General features: G+C 39.3%; 1 protein-coding gene across 4 annotated transcripts in view; it reads left to right on the top strand.

Moving 5' to 3' along the window:
- The first annotated feature begins 1788 nt into the window (after window positions 1-1788).
- smap1 (small ArfGAP 1) overlaps window positions 1789-16956 on the top strand; it is a 151417-nt gene continuing 136249 nt past the window's right edge. For all 4 annotated transcript variants that reach the window (XM_050070959.1, XM_050070957.1, XM_050070956.1 and 1 more), the window contains exons 1-2: window positions 1789-1918; window positions 6532-6617. In XM_050070959.1, the coding sequence (XP_049926916.1) occupies window positions 1820-1918; window positions 6532-6617 (185 nt within the window). In that variant the 5' untranslated portion in view covers window positions 1789-1819. The remainder of the gene's footprint in view (window positions 1919-6531; window positions 6618-16956) is intronic.

Raw genomic sequence — 16956 nt, 5'->3', positions numbered from 1 at the left:
GTCCTAGACTACTGTTGCCGGACTGCAGGGTTGCAGGGTTATCAGACATCAGACCCTGCTTCAGACTGACTCTTATGGGGCAGTTGCTTGTGGGATGATTCAAAATTTCCATCCCTCCTCTCAACAGACATGGCACGATCATGTGTCAGCAGGAGTCAAAGTCTTGTTTGCGTCTGCCTGAAGGTTCTTTGCTTCTTCTGGTTCTGTGCAGCAAGCTCGTGGCCTTGTTTCTTGTTCTCTGCCAGGGCTTTTTATGTAACTCCATGTATGGTTATTTTTGCAGTGACCTCTGTCTAGCAAGCAGAGATCCAAAATCCAACTTGGACTCTTCCCAAATTGAGTTGGTTTCAGTTTGGTGCTATGAGAATTTGTACTGCGCTCAGAAAGAATGGATTTAGAGCTGTATTTCACCCCGTCGTCCTACCACATATAACGGATAATGTGGCAGTTTTCTTGTTTTAATTCTGGTTAGGCTTCATGAATTTAAAATTCCCCTTGACCCTTGAGCTAGTGAAAGCTTTTGAAAACCAGTTTATTAAACTCAAAGTTGCTTTTATTGGACTAAAATGCCTGTTTTTATTATACCTTTCATTTTTGATTATAGGTTTTTAATTATACTGACATTTAATTAAAGCTATTAATCACCAAATGAAAGAAATTGAGAATAAATGCCATACAAGTACATGAATTTCATATTTCTTCAGCATTTAAAGACCAGATTTGAAGCAATCTTAAAAGTCTGTAGCATTTAAAAAACTCTGTCTAATTTGGAGTTGATTAAATGCAGCTGCTCTAGAGACACAACTTGTACATTTAATATAAAAAATGATAAATCTGCACATTTTATTGTGCTTCAAAATGACTAACTGAACTGTACTTTTATAGAGGAGAATATTTCTTAAACCACAGGAACTGCAATCAAATGATATCCATAAATAATACAGACCTCACTATGCTCCTTTGTAAAATCCCATTAACATGTATTGAAGGGATTTGGGATATTACTTCCAGAGCAGTTTTGATAAGAATGTCTTCAAAATGTCTCAGGATAACCTAAAGTTGAAGTGTGTACGTTCTGAAATACTAAACTAGGCTTTTCAAGTGAGACAATTTCTCCAAAGTGAGTAAAGGCTTTGAATGTTTGTGCTGTTTGGATTTTATCTTTTCTTATTAACTTCTTGAGTTTCTGTCCAACTCTGATAGTGTACTGTACCTGTGTGCTCCTGCACATTCCACAAATCCCCTGTCAGTCAAACAGTTTGTCCAAAGTGTGACTTCTCAGCTCGAGTTTCTGTGGATAGGACTGTTTTCTTAATCTTTGTATTTGGTGGACATCACTGCTCATACTGACCACAGAGGTCTTGCTATATTTGTTTCTAACAAAGTGTTGCCAGAACCTAGAAAAGCTTTTATTGTTAGATGACAAATTCAGAAACTGTACTTGGCAAATTCACACTTGGAATTGAATTAACTTTGATCCGTTAAAGCACATTTTTGATGGACTGTGTTGGGTGAAGAGGTTTGGAGTGAATAGCGGTCTCTCGTTTGCTTTTTCATTTCACAGCCAAATTTAATTGATCACTTCCTGCTGTTTTATGACTTCCACAATTTAGATTTTAATTGAAAGACTGAAGCTACATTGTCTCAAATGTTAGGGATGGAGTCGTCCTCTCTGCAGCAGTACTACTGAACTGAGTCAGTTAAACTGATAACACAGCAGGACCCTTACATCAGCATTTGTGTACAGTGCAGAAATCTCCCTTTCTCTTTCTTTCCCATTTTAGGTCCTCGATGGGCGTCATGGAACCTCGGGGTATTCATGTGTATCCGCTGTGCCGGCATCCACCGTAACCTGGGTGTCCACATCTCCAGAGTCAAATCTGTCAATCTGGACCAGTGGACACCCGAGCAGATCCAGGTATACACACACAAACAGGGACGTACACACCATCAATGACAATTCTCACTGCCTTTCAGTACTGTTACTGTTACTCTTTTTAATTTATATCTACGGTTCTAATCAGACCAATTTGGACTTGATTCGTTGTGGTCCTGGCCAGTAGGCCCCCTATCAAAGATCAGATGTTCTGATTATTGTGATTTTCAACATGATTTACTTTTCCATTTTCAAATTGGGACAGTCAACAAGCTGTGCTTCAAATACAATAAAAAAACAGGTCAACAAATTATCAGATAATTATTGTTTGCTTTGTGCAGGTTGGCCTTTAAAAATCACTGGAGTGGCACAATGTAATTTCTGTTTTACGGACGAGGTTTTCTTTTAACTCTTTGAACCAGAGTTGACCCAATTTGTGTCAGAAGTTGCATCCTTTCCTCTAGGATTTACAGTCAAATTGAAACACACAGAAATTGTACACTCATGCTGGAATAAGAGAAACTCTTTCTGGTGATAACAGTGTCTTTGATGTTCATCACAAAAGTCAATAAATCCCTACACAAGTCTTAGAAAAAAGACAATCCTTATGATGTAAGACTTTGCCATATAATTATCAAATTTAAAAAAAATTTGTTATCCAAGTAATCCAAGTGATAACTGTATATCTAAGCTGCTGGTGGCTCACACTGCATGAACGGTTATGGTGCAGATTTACATCATCTTTTCCATGACCCGAAGCATGATGGGAACTCTAATTGCTAAATCCTTAAATATATTCATATATTATATATATTCAAATATATTTATCCGAAATGGAAACTAGAAGGGCACATGCAGAGCACAAACCTCCACCAAGGCCAATCGCCCAGTTTTCTGTCATATGAAAAGCTGCAAGTGCGACCACTATATGTCTGGAAATATTATATACCTTTAAACTGGAAATATTTGACATACTTAAAATTCATCTGTGAGAACACTATGTACAAATATCAAGTGCTTAGACTGAAAAAATATGAACATGACAGCTTTTTATCAAAAACAGTTATAAAAAACTGTATGTTTACAAGGAAGAAATTGTTGAGTCAGATTTAAAGTAATATCTCTGGTGGAGTTTATCACAGACAATTGAAATTTTGAAATTTGGATGTGGGTAAGAATACAGTATGTTGCATGGTATGTTTATATAGCCACATCTAGTTTGAGAAAAAAACGGTATTACCCTGGCATTGTTACAATTGTGCCAGTTCTCCCATGAACCACTGGCCCAGAGTGCACCATAATGACTGCTTTCTGTATGACATTTGAGCAACTACATGTGGAGACTACCCCAGAGCGTTGCTGGTACAACTGAATATGGATTGTGTTATGGGTCATTGTATTTCTACAATAGGCTATGTTCTGTCACTATTAAACCTAACTATCGTCTTCTGGATTTTAAGATGTATGACATTTATTCAGTGATGACTAAATGCTCTATCTCCTAATGTAAACAAAAATGAAGAATAATTTGTGTATCCACCCTGTCATTCAGATCCGCTCCAAAATTTAATGGGTTCCTCTGTGGCCCATGCTACACCTCTCCATCAAGTTTTATTCATTTTTCTGTAATCCTGCTGACAACGGCCAAACAAACCGACAAACCGAACTGAAACATAACATCCTTGGTAAAAGTAATAAAATAAAGAAACCAGTAAAAGTGACAAAAAAATTATTTTGGTTTTACTATCTGTAGAGTCTTTGACATTACCAAGACATTAAAGGTTCTGTATGTAACTTTTCACCAGTATTTGTAACCTAAGTTAAAAGCTGAGACTTTCCCTGACTCTTTCGGTTGCCTCTAGCAGCCTGTAGACTTACTTCTATGTTCCTAACTCAGGTCACACGTTTCCTGGAAAATCCAAAGGATGTGGAGTTACCGCGTTTCAGTGCCTTGCCTCCAACGGCAACAAATGACCGGCACCCACCACAAGACAGACTCCACACATGCTATTTCTGTTGTAAACATTTTGGCCTAGAGGAGACAGTCTTTTACTAAGTGCCCCATAGCAACTCAAATTCAGCCAGTGCAAGCCTGAGCACCAGGGGTCTGATCCTGGACCACCGTGTGGACCACCATCTTGACTGGAAGTTGTGTCCTAGCAGTGGGGAGTGAGGTGAAGGGTCCGTGGGCTGTGCTCGCTAGCTAATTTTTGTCTCGTTTGTTGTCTGATGAACAGTATCCATTAAGTTCAGTGACCCATATCATAATATCAGTGCCCCTGGGTGTTGAAAAGAAATCCCAACATTAGCAGAAAATATGTCAAATATATATTAATATTGTGGTTTTAGCTGGCTAATGTTAGTTAACGTTAGCTTGCTTGCTAATGCAGAGGAACGTCGTTTACTAATTCATCCAGACTCTAGGTCTTATCTGGCTCCTATAGGCTATCTTGCCATTTGCAAATTACATTATCAGCTGAGGTCACGAAGCAAACAATGCCAGATCAATGTAGCAAAGCTTGGTTAGACTTACTTGCTAGCTGGCTACCTTAGCTAGCTTGTTCACTAACGTTATTGCTTGCAAAATACTGAGTGGATTTGTTTGTTGGCTAGCTTACAAAATTACCTTTCCCAGCTAATTAAAGGTAGGATCTGGAGGATTTTCAAACAAAACAAAATATAGACATATACAAATGAAATCCTGCTTAATCATCACCTATGGGCTTCTACTCATGTGTGGTGGTGACTCTGTTTGCAGAGCTCCTGCCCTTTAACTGTATTTTGATGTTTTTGTGAGCTCGGACCGCTTCTGGGCGGAGATTTCCCCAGCCAATGAGAGAGCGCAGGTGCCGTGCCCGAGCGTGTCCGAGCGTGCACCAGCGCGAGCCTTGCCTGAACCTCTTCTGTGAAGCCTTTTTCCGTACCTCCGGGCTCCGTACACCCGGGAGAGTTGAGCCTGATAGGAGGGGCCAATTTGAATGTGTGTTTACAAACAGCAACTGGAAAATCCTCCAGACCCTACCTTTAAGTATGGGATACCAACTTATATATTATACCAATCAATGCTAATTTAGCCAACAATAGAAGATACAAGAGCAAAGCACTTTTCATTAGCCAGTAGCGATGCAGTAGTTGCCAACAAGCTAACAATAACCTGAGCTAATGTTAGCCAGCTACCTATAACTTAGCTATTCTACATGGTTGCTCTTAATATAAGGTGTGGTTTTTCAAATGGTAAGCTAGTCAGTATCATGGAGCCAATGGTCCAAATGAAGTATCAGAACATTGCTGATAGTAATATTATTCTAAATAGTAACCATTGCAGATGGTTGTTCAAATTATGAATTAAACTTATTTTCCTGCCTTCTATCAACATGATGTATGAGTATACATGCTCATGTGTAAACACACACCTTGCTTTGGGAATATAGAGAACAGTAATTAGTCTGTGTATAGGTGTGTTTTGTGGCTAACTAGCATGTCACATTGATTCAATTACACACAATAAATCAGGAGCTGGTGTGTGTTTCTGTGAAACTCACCTGAGCATGCCCGTAATTTATTCAATCATCCAGTTGTTAATATATCCAATTGTTCGGTGTGTATGTGAGCACAATGTTAAAGGCGTGTGTGTGTGTTTCATCAAGCCAGTGCCTATCCATCAGCTGAGTGTGAGTCAAAAGGGTCTCACTCTGAATGTTAATCACTGTTTTCAATGACTAATTAATTCTGGATGGCTGATTATTCCGACTCCATCTCCTCCACTTCTCCTATCATCACCCCATTTATCACCCTCCTCTTAATTTAGCCTTGACACATAAGACCAGTGTGTCTTTCACTTGGTGCGTTCGCATGTGTGTGTGAGCGTGCATGGAAAGGAGTCAGCAGGCAAATTGAGTTGAATGCAAATGTGATGAATCAAAGAACTCCCTGTGTGTGTTTGACATGTTCTTAAAGGCACTTTACTAGGGCTGTACCGAGTAGTTCGAAGCTCCAAAGCTTCTTTCATAATTTTGGCATTAGAATTCTAAATCAACATTCAAATGCTGCACAGCTTTTTTTGTTGCATGACTATTCCTCCTATTCAAACCCAGTATTTCTACACAGTTGCAGATCAAGATTCGACTACACTAATATTATTAGTCATATACTGTTTTAATAATTAGATTCCAGTGGTGGCTGCGTAGGATGTTTCTGAATCCAAAGCGCTGCAAAGTCCAAAAGTTAAAATTTATTGAAAAGAAAAGATACATTTAATCATTTCCAAATTTCACAACATTTTTTTATTTAATGAAATATTCTGCTTCAATCCATATTTGTTGGCATTTAGCCTTTCAAAAACAACCTTTTACTGCAGTCAAAAAACTGTTTGCTCTCACAACAGGGTGGCATGCAACTGTATTAGCGGGGTGGTCTATCAGCAATCTAACAGCACCATAAATTACATTTATTCATTAAAAAAATATTCAATAAATGTTTAATATTCATCAAAATATGATGACAGACATTCAAAGCTTCGTTCGAAAAGCTCGATAGCAGTTCTGAATGTAAAAAAAAAAAAGACATTCAGTACAGCCTTACACTTTACCAATTGCTTTGCTAGTACACCACCTATATATTTTAAGTTTTTTCTTCCTTTCCCTCTCTTCTTGCAGAGTATGGTGGACATGGGCAACACGAGGGCCAGACAGCTGTATGAAGCCCACCTACCAGAGAGCTTCAGACGGCCACAGACAGACCAGTATCCTCCTCCTGCTGGCTTTCTTTGTGTTGGTCTTAAATTGTGTATTTACTGCCCCCCTCATACCTTCAGCCCCAACTTCATGTACATAAAAAAGTCTGTTTGTCACAGTACATGCTACTGTACTTTGGCGGAAAAACTCCTTCTCATTAAATACTTCTGTATAAATTTCCAGTGTCACACTACAGGTGCGTTAAAACTGTGTGTCAGAGCACAGATTCATAAAACCCCCTGACACTGTACGTAGATTTTCATACCACCATATCTGCCACCTGGTCTTTATGTACAATTCTTAAAGTTTCCTATGTCATCATACATTTTCATACAAACTTCCAGTAAGTAACAGAAAAACAAATGACTGGCTTTGTATAAAACTTAAGTCACATCTATTGACATAAAAACTCCCTAACAGAGAAGCTATTTTTTTCTAATTCATAATCAACCATGTAAATAAGCCATAAGCTTTTTTTTTTTTTTCTTAAAAAAAAAAAAAAGTTTTTGCTGCAAAATCTAAATAAATTTGGCTTTTGATATATTAAAGGTTCTGTATGTAACTTTCAAAAAATATTTGTTGTTAGTGAGAACTCTCTCTGAGGCCATTCAGTGAAATGCAGTCAGCATCCTGTTGCTCACACCAAAGATACTGGATTACTACAAGATGGCCCACCTACAATATACTCCCATTGTATGAAATGGTATACATTTCCGGTCTCCTAAGTAGGCGTTGTCCCCCGTACCCCAATCAAAGACAATGGAGAACCGCCAATCAAAGACGAGTATCCCCAACCTCGCTTCTGTCAACATGTGTGTACCCTTACTGGCTGTAAGCTAAATAAATAAATGGTCCGTGAATTTTTTTTTTTTTTCCAGCGGATGTCTTAGTTACAACATGATTGAGCTAACTGGAGTAGTTTCATGTCGTATCCGACAACGGGAGGCTTTTAACAGATGACGTCCTGATGTTAGCTTTGCTGCTGCTGTTAGCTGTCCCTGTCAGCTGCAGCCACTGATGCTTTCTAGACATCGTGATTTCCCAAAACTGAATAAATACCACACATAGCAACACAAAACTGCTTTGCTAGCTCAATCATGTTGTAACTAAGATATCTGCTGGAAAAGATATTTTTTTAATCCAGTATCCACTTTGGTGAAACTGCATTGATTTCAGCACCAGAGAGGAGATATCTGTTGCCAGATCTCGCGAGACTGTGTTGTTGAGACAGAGACAGGTCTTGAACAAAGTAAATTTTCCCCTGATTTGTCCATCTGAAATTTGCCATTTTGGTGTCGGAATGTTCTGAAGATATGTGGCTTGTGATAAATGGGTCCAATATTTGCTTCCGTGACTATGGGGCGAAAGAATCGGCCATAATCTGTAATCACGTTCATTTCTCCCACTGAAGTCAATGGACTCAGGACCTGCTGTTAGTCTCCTAAAGGGGCGTGGTGGTCGCGAACCCCACGTGACACTGATACAGGAAACTGACTTGCAGTGGACCGTCTTGGTTTATCCACCGTCTTTGCTCACACTCTGGTGCTCGCACTCCGTGAGTGAGCACCTAGGCATTGGCAGTGGCAAACACAAGATTGACCGTGATTACAAGCTAAGGTAGCCAGCTAGCTATAACTGGGCTACTAGTCTGATCTGGCGTTGCTTGCTTAGTAACGTTAGCTAAATAAAGTAATTTGCCCACGACAAGATAGCCATACCAGCCAGATCAGCCCTGGAGTGTTAATTAATAAATGACTTTTATCACTCAAGACAGTATTTTTCTATGTTAGCTAGCAAGCAGTTCATCCGGGTTAGTGAGCAAGCTAACGTTAGCTAACATTAGCCAGCTAAAACCATAAAGCCGGCATTCTCAAGACGATGATCTCAAACCACTTCACCTTGGTGTGCATTTGCTTTCACAATAGTATTGTTCTGTTTTTTTTGTTGTTGTTTTTTTTAAAAAAATCTGTGTATTATTCTGAATCTCGACATCACTGGAAATGAGGGAAGACACTTTTTTCCAAGGCTTAAATAAGGGTTCAAATGAATGGATTTCCTTAGTGTATGTATATGTATGCAAAGTTTATTTCCATAGTCAAAAGTAAACAATGTAAATCTCTAGAAACTCAAACATTTTAGTACAGTACAGCTGTAATACACACTTAAAAATGATGTGAAGTGAAGTGCAGTTTCCACAGATATATTTAAAGACGTTGAAAAACAGTAAGATGACATCAGATTTATCAGAATAAGAGATGATCATTTTGTTAGTGTTTTTTGATCATTCTTTTATTCCAGGGATGACCATCTTAAACAACATCTCCCAGGAGACGGGGTGTTGCAGTCACTGTAGTCTGTCAGCAAACTTTCAGCGTCCGAATTTTTTGCTGCCTCCCCCATCTTCTTTGTCATCCTCCTCCTTTAACCTCTTCCTGGATCCTCCAAGCACTTGGCTAGAGGAGGACACTGACGCTAGGTCTACTGCCTCAGTGTCTCTGTGTCAAACACTGCACGAGACAAGCACCTGAATTGCTTGCTTCTCATCTCATCACCTTTATTATCTTCCTCTCTTGACCTCCTCCTGGATCCTTCTGGTGCTGGGCCAGAGGAGAGCTCTGACACTGGGTCATCTGCCTCAGCATAGCTGTCAGTGTGGCTGTCGAAGACAGCGTCAGACAAGCACCTGAGTCACCAGCTGCTCATCTCATCATCGCTTGGCGCTGGGCTATAGGTGGGCTCTGACGCTGGGTCATCTTCCTCATTATCGCTCTCATTTTCTCTGTCAGAGACAATGTCAGACAAGCACCTGAATCACTTGCTGCTCATCTCATGACCGTCTTCATCATGCCCTCCTGCTGGATCCTCCAGGCAGGGGATCTTCTGCCTCCACAGGCTGGTAGACTTTTATGTCAACTTCAGGCTCAGCGGCAGTGTCTTCAGCTGGTTGAACTTCATCACTGTTGTCAAGACTGTCATCAACAAAGGCAGTGTTGTCATCATCACCATCATCACTGGCCTGTTGTTCAGCTATAATTGCTCTCAACAGAGCAACGTCTTCGCCCTCCAGGCCATTCATGTGGATAAATTGCAGAGTCAAGTCGCTCGTCTTGTACATTTAGCACCAGCACTTCAAGTGCTGGCCCTATGAGATCATTTCCACATGCTGATGATATGTTAGCATTACCACTCATACGACAGGAAAAGCATCCCAACGTGCAATATTAATTTATGAATAAGTCAATAAATGAACTTAAATTCATAATGTTTATCTTTCAAATGCTAGGTCTGCTGAAGTTTTCGGGGCAATTTTTTAAAATTTTTGTTATTTCTTTTTCTTTTTTTTGTTTTTTGTTTTCAATAACCTCCAGGTAGAAATCTCCGGTGTCACTTACATAAAAATTAAACAGCGCTCAGCAATTGTGTTTTTAGCTACCTAAAAACCCACCTAAAAATACAATATCTGTTTAAGTGAATGCTATATTTAGAATATTGTCATAACTTTACCTTTCTGTCAGACAGCCCATTTCAATGTAGAACTGTTTTCCAGCCAGGGGTGTAAAGTGGGGTGGTCAATGGCCCCTTCTCTACTTCCAGCACCCTTGCTTGGATGACACCCATCTTTGAACTCAACCTTTATTTTGATCTCAACTACACACCTAAGTTTCGTGACTGCTTCTTGCACGGTTGTGACGTTATCGCGTTGACAAAGTGTCCACAGACAGAAAGACAGACATATTACCACCTGGCAAAATACTCACAACGGCTTATGTGGTAGTTCCCACTTCATTTGGTGTCACCAGGACCACATAACACACACACACACACACACACACACACACACACACACACACACACAGGCCCACACTTTACCAGTCGTAAAGACATTACAGTTTTAAAGCTTATAAAGACATTATGATAAGTCAGCACCGATCACTTGTCAACTGCACTCTGGTTTTACTCAGTGCTACTGTCCCTCCCTCCCTTTTAAGCCTTCCTAAAATTATGATTAAAAAGGCTTAGCATTACCGTAACAAGGCAGGATCTGGGAGTTTTCATGTGATTTTAACACATTATTGGCTTTTAAATTACTAAAACCTCTTAAAACGCACCAGGAGCCCACTGGGAATCTGCATGAGCTAGTTCTATGCAGCATAAGCATTGTGCTTCAAAGTATGTATGTTTAACATCAAACTTTTGTCCATATGGACATGCTACACATCATTAACTCTTTGATTCTCCAGAACTCAATTGTTCAGTTTATTTTATGGAAACCATGAGAACCAAAGTATAATTCAGTCATATTCACCAAGGATGTAAATCACCAGTTTCATCATGATATGATATTAAATCGATTCTTTGGATACGATATATGCTGATATTTTAAAGTCTGCTGTGATATGATCTGATTCTGTGCAATTCAGGGCCTGCAATCGATATGAGACAATAGTATGTGATCTTTTAACATAATCTGTTACAGAAAATGCTGCTATATTGTTCTTTCTCACTTTTGACTATAAATGATAAAAACAAGACATAAATGATAAGTGCAGTAAAGTTTACTTTAAACTGTATCCACTAACACACATAAAACAGCAAATGGGATAAATTAACCTTCAGGGCTTTCTGCCAGAGAAACTTTTATGGAAGAAATCTTTTCATTTTAACCCAAACCATGATCTTTTTCATAAAACTTTAGGTCTATCTGGCTTAAAGCCCTGAAGGCAGATTTCTCCCAGCAGCCATGAATCTTAAATTAATAACAAGATCATTTAACAAAAGCTTATTCAGCTCGATAATAACTGTCAAGGTTCATGGACAAAACAACTATTTTTTTTGCTAGTCACCCCTTAGCTTAAGCATTTTTACACTGCATATGCGACTTGCAGACTTTTTTTCCTCTACTCATAGCTTAACAAATTACATGTATGATTTATACTTGTTCATACTCACCATTGGTTTAAGTCACTGCATCTCCTGACTGAACAACATGGTTAAATTTCAGCCTGCATGCACGTTTTTTCAGCCGAACATTGTTGAAACAGAGCAGCTAATGTTGCTGTAGCAAGAAATTAGCGGAGTGAAAGGGGCGATTGCTCTGAGACAACAAGGGAGGCTGAATTTACATTAAAATAAGAATTTACATTGCATTAAACGTGCGGTAGGATGCGTTAAACATCATGACTATGATGTTGAAACGTCAGCTGTTTATCACCAGTTTTCAAACGCGACCTCCCTGTCATACATTCTCGTCTCAGCACGGTGGACGCGGAGCCTCCAACCTTTCCTATAACACAGCGCTGAGCAGGTCACTTCCTGGGAGGCTCAGTTTCCCTGGGACCTAATGGAGTGGTAGTCGGGAGAGGACGCTCGGTGTATGCATGATGATTGGAGGAATTGTCTAAAAAAAAAAAAAAAAAAAGCTAATTTTCACCGTTTGTGCAGTTCAGGTGTTTAAACCCACCTGAAAATCTCTGATGTGTGTTTTGCTGTGCTTCTATGGCATGAGTGTGGTTGAAAAACGGTATCAATTAAATGTTCCTTTTATTAGTTAATGCCTGGCTACAATATGACAGATTTTATGATGTAAACTTAAAGTGAGCTTCGCCTGTTTGAAAGACCAGCAGCCGCCACTGTTAGACGCCTAATATTTACCAACATGCTGAACAAAAGAGATGGAAAAAAATGGTGACACTGTACCTTTAAAGCAGCCATGAAGTCTGAATGTGTGTTCATTCCATGATCATTTGTATTCTCTAAGTCTGTAAGGGTCCACCATGTTTTTCATAAACTTAATCCAAGTTGTGAAAATTGTTGTGGGTAGTCTATTGCTTACTGTATGCTAACTTCGTTTGGTAAGCAGACCGCAGCACCAACGCAAAGAATATTTTCTCAGGACAGCCCCTGGAGTACAGCATATGTTCCCATTGGAAGGCCAAAAGGCTCTGTCACTTATCTTTGTGGCCACTGTATTGTAAGAACTTTGAAGGCCTTTTTCTCAAAACCATGGCTCGGTGACAGTCATAATGTAATATGACATATTTTTCTTAGTATTTAGACTACAAAAACAATACTGATATTATTAGAAAGCTAAGAATCTTATTTTTCCCAACTGTGTATAAACTCTAAATGTGTTTCAAAGTCACTGTGACTGAAAATGATAGAGCAAGTCACATATGATGAGACACTGGATAGTGATTTGAACTGCCTGTGGAAAAAAGTGAACATTGTCCATTCTCAATGAAAAGCTGCTTTTGCTGTTTCTCTCTTCAGAATACACCATGTGAAATTACTTTTCTCCGACTCTCTTATTTCTCCAACTGTTGTCTCTCTTCTCATCTCTCCCCTGTGTGTGTGTCTCACTCACTCACCTGTGTCGCAATGCTTATCAGAATGATTTGACTGGCTAGCATAATGTGAGATGATTTAAGGCATGGTGTGAGTTTCCTTGTTGCTAAACCAGTGCTATAAATGCTGCGGCAGTAATAATAGAAATGCTCCATCACATTTTGGTCATTTTGCTAACAAGGGGGATAGCGTCCCCTCTTGTCCCCCATCAAATCAATATCACTAATATCACCATACCGATTGATTCAACCCTACCTGAAATCACCCCTGCATTGTCTGTGTGCACAACGGTGAAACAGCGGTATCCAGTTTGCCCTTTTCCACGATACAAGACAAGACAGCTGTGTGGTTAACACAGCAGCATATGTTCATATTTCCACCAGCAGACTGAAATAAATAATCTCCCTGTTTGAAATGCTGCTCTAATACCCTATCTTGTATCTGGCAGGCCCATTTGTGCGGGTGGTCATCATTCTTCACTCTTTTGAAGTCCATTAGTCGTTCTGACAGCAGCGCCGCTGGCTGAAAACAGCAGATAACAGACCCAGGATTAGAGGAGCTACCGCCTGAACGTGTGTGAGCGTTTTCTATGTGTGCCTCTGTCTGCATACTCACACATCACTTTGGCCCTGCTATTTACTGTGCTATGCATGTAAAATGACGAAATGGAGTGTGATTCCCCCGCCATATTTGCCATTTTGTTTTCAACTCCTACATTAGTGTGTGTGTATCTATGAATGTTTTTATGTGTGGACTCGTTTATGTTCTTTGTGTACTTGCAGCTGCAGAGTAGAGTTTGACTAGTAGGGCCAATAAGAATATTAAGTGTGGTCTAGTACTTGTAATTAGCCATATTTAATCTTTTTCTTCATATACATTATTTTACTCTTCACATCAGCATTGCATTCTTTTCAACAGGGAAAAAAATCTGTTTTCCTATACAGAGGTTTTAACTTATAGTTTACATCTAATTTCACCCACAACACTTAGGACGCATTCGAGATACTCACTCCAAACTGGACAGTACATTCAGAGCACTATTGCTAGCGTGCTAGCTACACTAGCTCACCCTGGCAGCCAGAAACGGTGGTCCCTTTAAAATGAGCAGTGGTTGGAGTTACTGTATACCGTTACGATTAAGAAGTTGATACACAGACACTAGTGGACGCAAGCATAACTAGCTAGTTGAAATCTTAACTACTCCCACCACTGTAAAGTGATTGGCTGAATTAAGAAATGATACAGTTTTGACTGACATGGGGTTGTGAGCCTCTCACTGGCCACATTGAAAAATAATTGACAGATACCCCACCCTCTTAAACTCACGTGTGTCTATGTCTAAAACGGTGGCTCTGGAACTTGCATGTGCACGTTTAAAATCGTGGCTCTCTGGCTCTGCAGGTCGATGATATTGTAGCATTGTAGAAACGTTATTATCACCTGTGTACCTGCCTCAGCATTTAGTTTTAATGCATGGTAGTCAACATTGAGAGAAAAAATATTTTTTCATCCCATGAGAACTGTGCCATGAATTACACATATGATGTTTGGCAATTCTGAAGATAATTTTGCAAATCAAGAAAGTTCCAGTTTGAGAGAGAGAGAAAGCAGTGACGTCACACATATCTACACAGTCTTATAGTTTTGAGACAAACTGTGAGTTTCTTGACTTGCAAAATGTTTTTTCAAAATGCCAAACAAAATATCGCACAATTCAAACAGGATTTAAAAAACATTTGTCTCACGTCATACACTACTGTACATATTTTTTCCAGAATAAGGTTCCATGGTGGTCCACCAGAAGGTGGGAGACTTTAAGAGACTCTCTATATGCTGCATGGCAGCTGCTAACTGCAGCACCTCAATAGAAATAATAAAACATATGGGCACGTACTTGCTCTAATTATTATTAATATTTCAGTTTAGGGCTTCTCCTTTGACAACCAGTGTCATTTTGTCAGTTATATATTATGATAGATATTAAATCAGTTCAGCTGTATGACATCCATCTCCTCAGAGCTGGACAGCACTGACTGGACCGGATATAATGTATGTCAAAGGTCAGCAATGGGCCCATATATCAGTCTCAGACCTTCATGTATCAGACCTACATAAACATACCATCAGTCTTCATTTAACCTTACATTACGGTCATGTGTACATAACCATCATATAATTTGGCACACATTTATCCAATACACTTGTACTGCTTTGCTGAGTGTTGAAGTGTTTCCAGTCTATAGTAATAAATAAGTGCTGTGTTTGAGATGCAGCTTCAGCAGCCTGCCTCTTCCATCCAATCTCGTAGCTTGACTCGTGCGGGTGGTCATCATTTTTATATCTTTTGAAGTCTATTACTCGATCCGACAGAAGCGTTGCTGCTGAAATAGGGAGATAAGACAGTCCGGATTAGTGCCGATGTACTGCCTGGGTGTAATGGTGGCGTATGTTTAGGAGTGTGTGAGTGGGAGTTTGTGGGTGTGAGGTTGAATGTGTGTGCACACACTTACTTCGTCTTTCATTGTATTTTGACAATTGCAGGGATCTTAATGCAAACACCATGGCCATCCATAATTCATGTTGCTAATGAATAATATTTATTTCTAATCCATCAATTTAACGGAACAAAATTGGTCATGTCATTGATGCTATTTGGCAAGAAGATATGATTCATGTCTAGATGTCTTTCATCAGGGTTCCCAATGATGATGACATTTTAGAGAAGCATTGTGCACAAGGAAAATCATGGAATTTGATTATACTCCAAAAAAAACAGGGAATATCAGGGTATTTTACCAAAAGGTATTTTTCACATCGGCTTTCATCACTTTAACATGATTTTTTTTTGTGCTTTTTCCATTATGCTACAAGGACCCCAAAGTCTTTCTGGACTTTAACACCAATGAATTATTGACAATGAAATTCACGTATGTTCCGGCAAATCACAGATTTTGTTTCAGCAACGCTAGGGTTAATTTGTGGTTAGGTTTAGGCTCAAAAACCACTAGGCTATGTTTAGGAAAAGATCACGTTTTGACTTGAAATACTTGGTTTTCATGGCACAATACCTGCTAGAAACACAGCAACGGGTCACTTAAAAACACCCATGTTTGGGGCTGAAAAGCCACTGAAAAAAGAGCCATGGGTTGCTAACAAAACAAACTTGATTGGTGGCTAAAAAGCCACTGGAACCACAGCAATGACTCACTAAAAACAGCTGGTTTTGTTGGTTGTTGGTCTCAAACAGTGGTCGGGAGTAAGCGCCTTGCCTAGCTGTCACTTTATCCACCATCCCCTCCTTTTCCTGATGACAAGTCAGCTCATATACGATGTCAATTTAGTAATGTAACGTATTTATTTGCAGCAATGTACAATGCCAATATTTTCCTCTGGTGGCTGGGCTGTGTAATCTGACTGTGTAGATGCTTAAAATGAATTGGAAGTTCTTTAAGACAGGTGTTTGTACAACATTAAATTTTGCTATATATTTAAAGACTGATAGGATTTGTATTAAAACCCACTTCCAGATAAGATGAGTTTGGCAGTGTTTGTGAAAGGAGCGTTAATTGCTTTATTTGCGTTAGCATTTTCTGACCTAATGTCCACATCAGCAGGAGCAGTATCTTCTAAAATCGTTTCAATCATTGTTACAAATAAGATTCATATAACCGTTTCCTTTTGCCGCCATGGTTAACATTAAGGCAAAAAAAACAAACAAAAAACACTTGGGCATTTGTCTGGGAAAGATGGTGGTTTAGTTTGGAATATTAGATCATGTTCTCAACATCTTTCTCAAATAAAAAACAATTGTTCTCATTTTATTTTGGAGGACAGCCTCAATTTCTCACACATTATCTGCAGCTTTAGCTTTAATCTTGTCCAGGAATTCAAGTTGCAAACCTCATCTCATTTCTTCTCTCTAATGCCTGCAGTATCTCACAGCCATAAAATCGGGAAAGGAAAGACTGGGGACTATGTTTTTTTCCTGTGTACCTGAGAACT

Source organism: Epinephelus moara, chromosome 19 (genome assembly GCF_006386435.1).
Source record: "Epinephelus moara isolate mb chromosome 19, YSFRI_EMoa_1.0, whole genome shotgun sequence".
NCBI classification, from domain to species: Eukaryota; Metazoa; Chordata; class Actinopteri; order Perciformes; family Serranidae; genus Epinephelus; species Epinephelus moara.
Note: the sequence above shows the minus strand (reverse complement) of the source record. Positions and strands in the feature narration are given on the sequence as shown.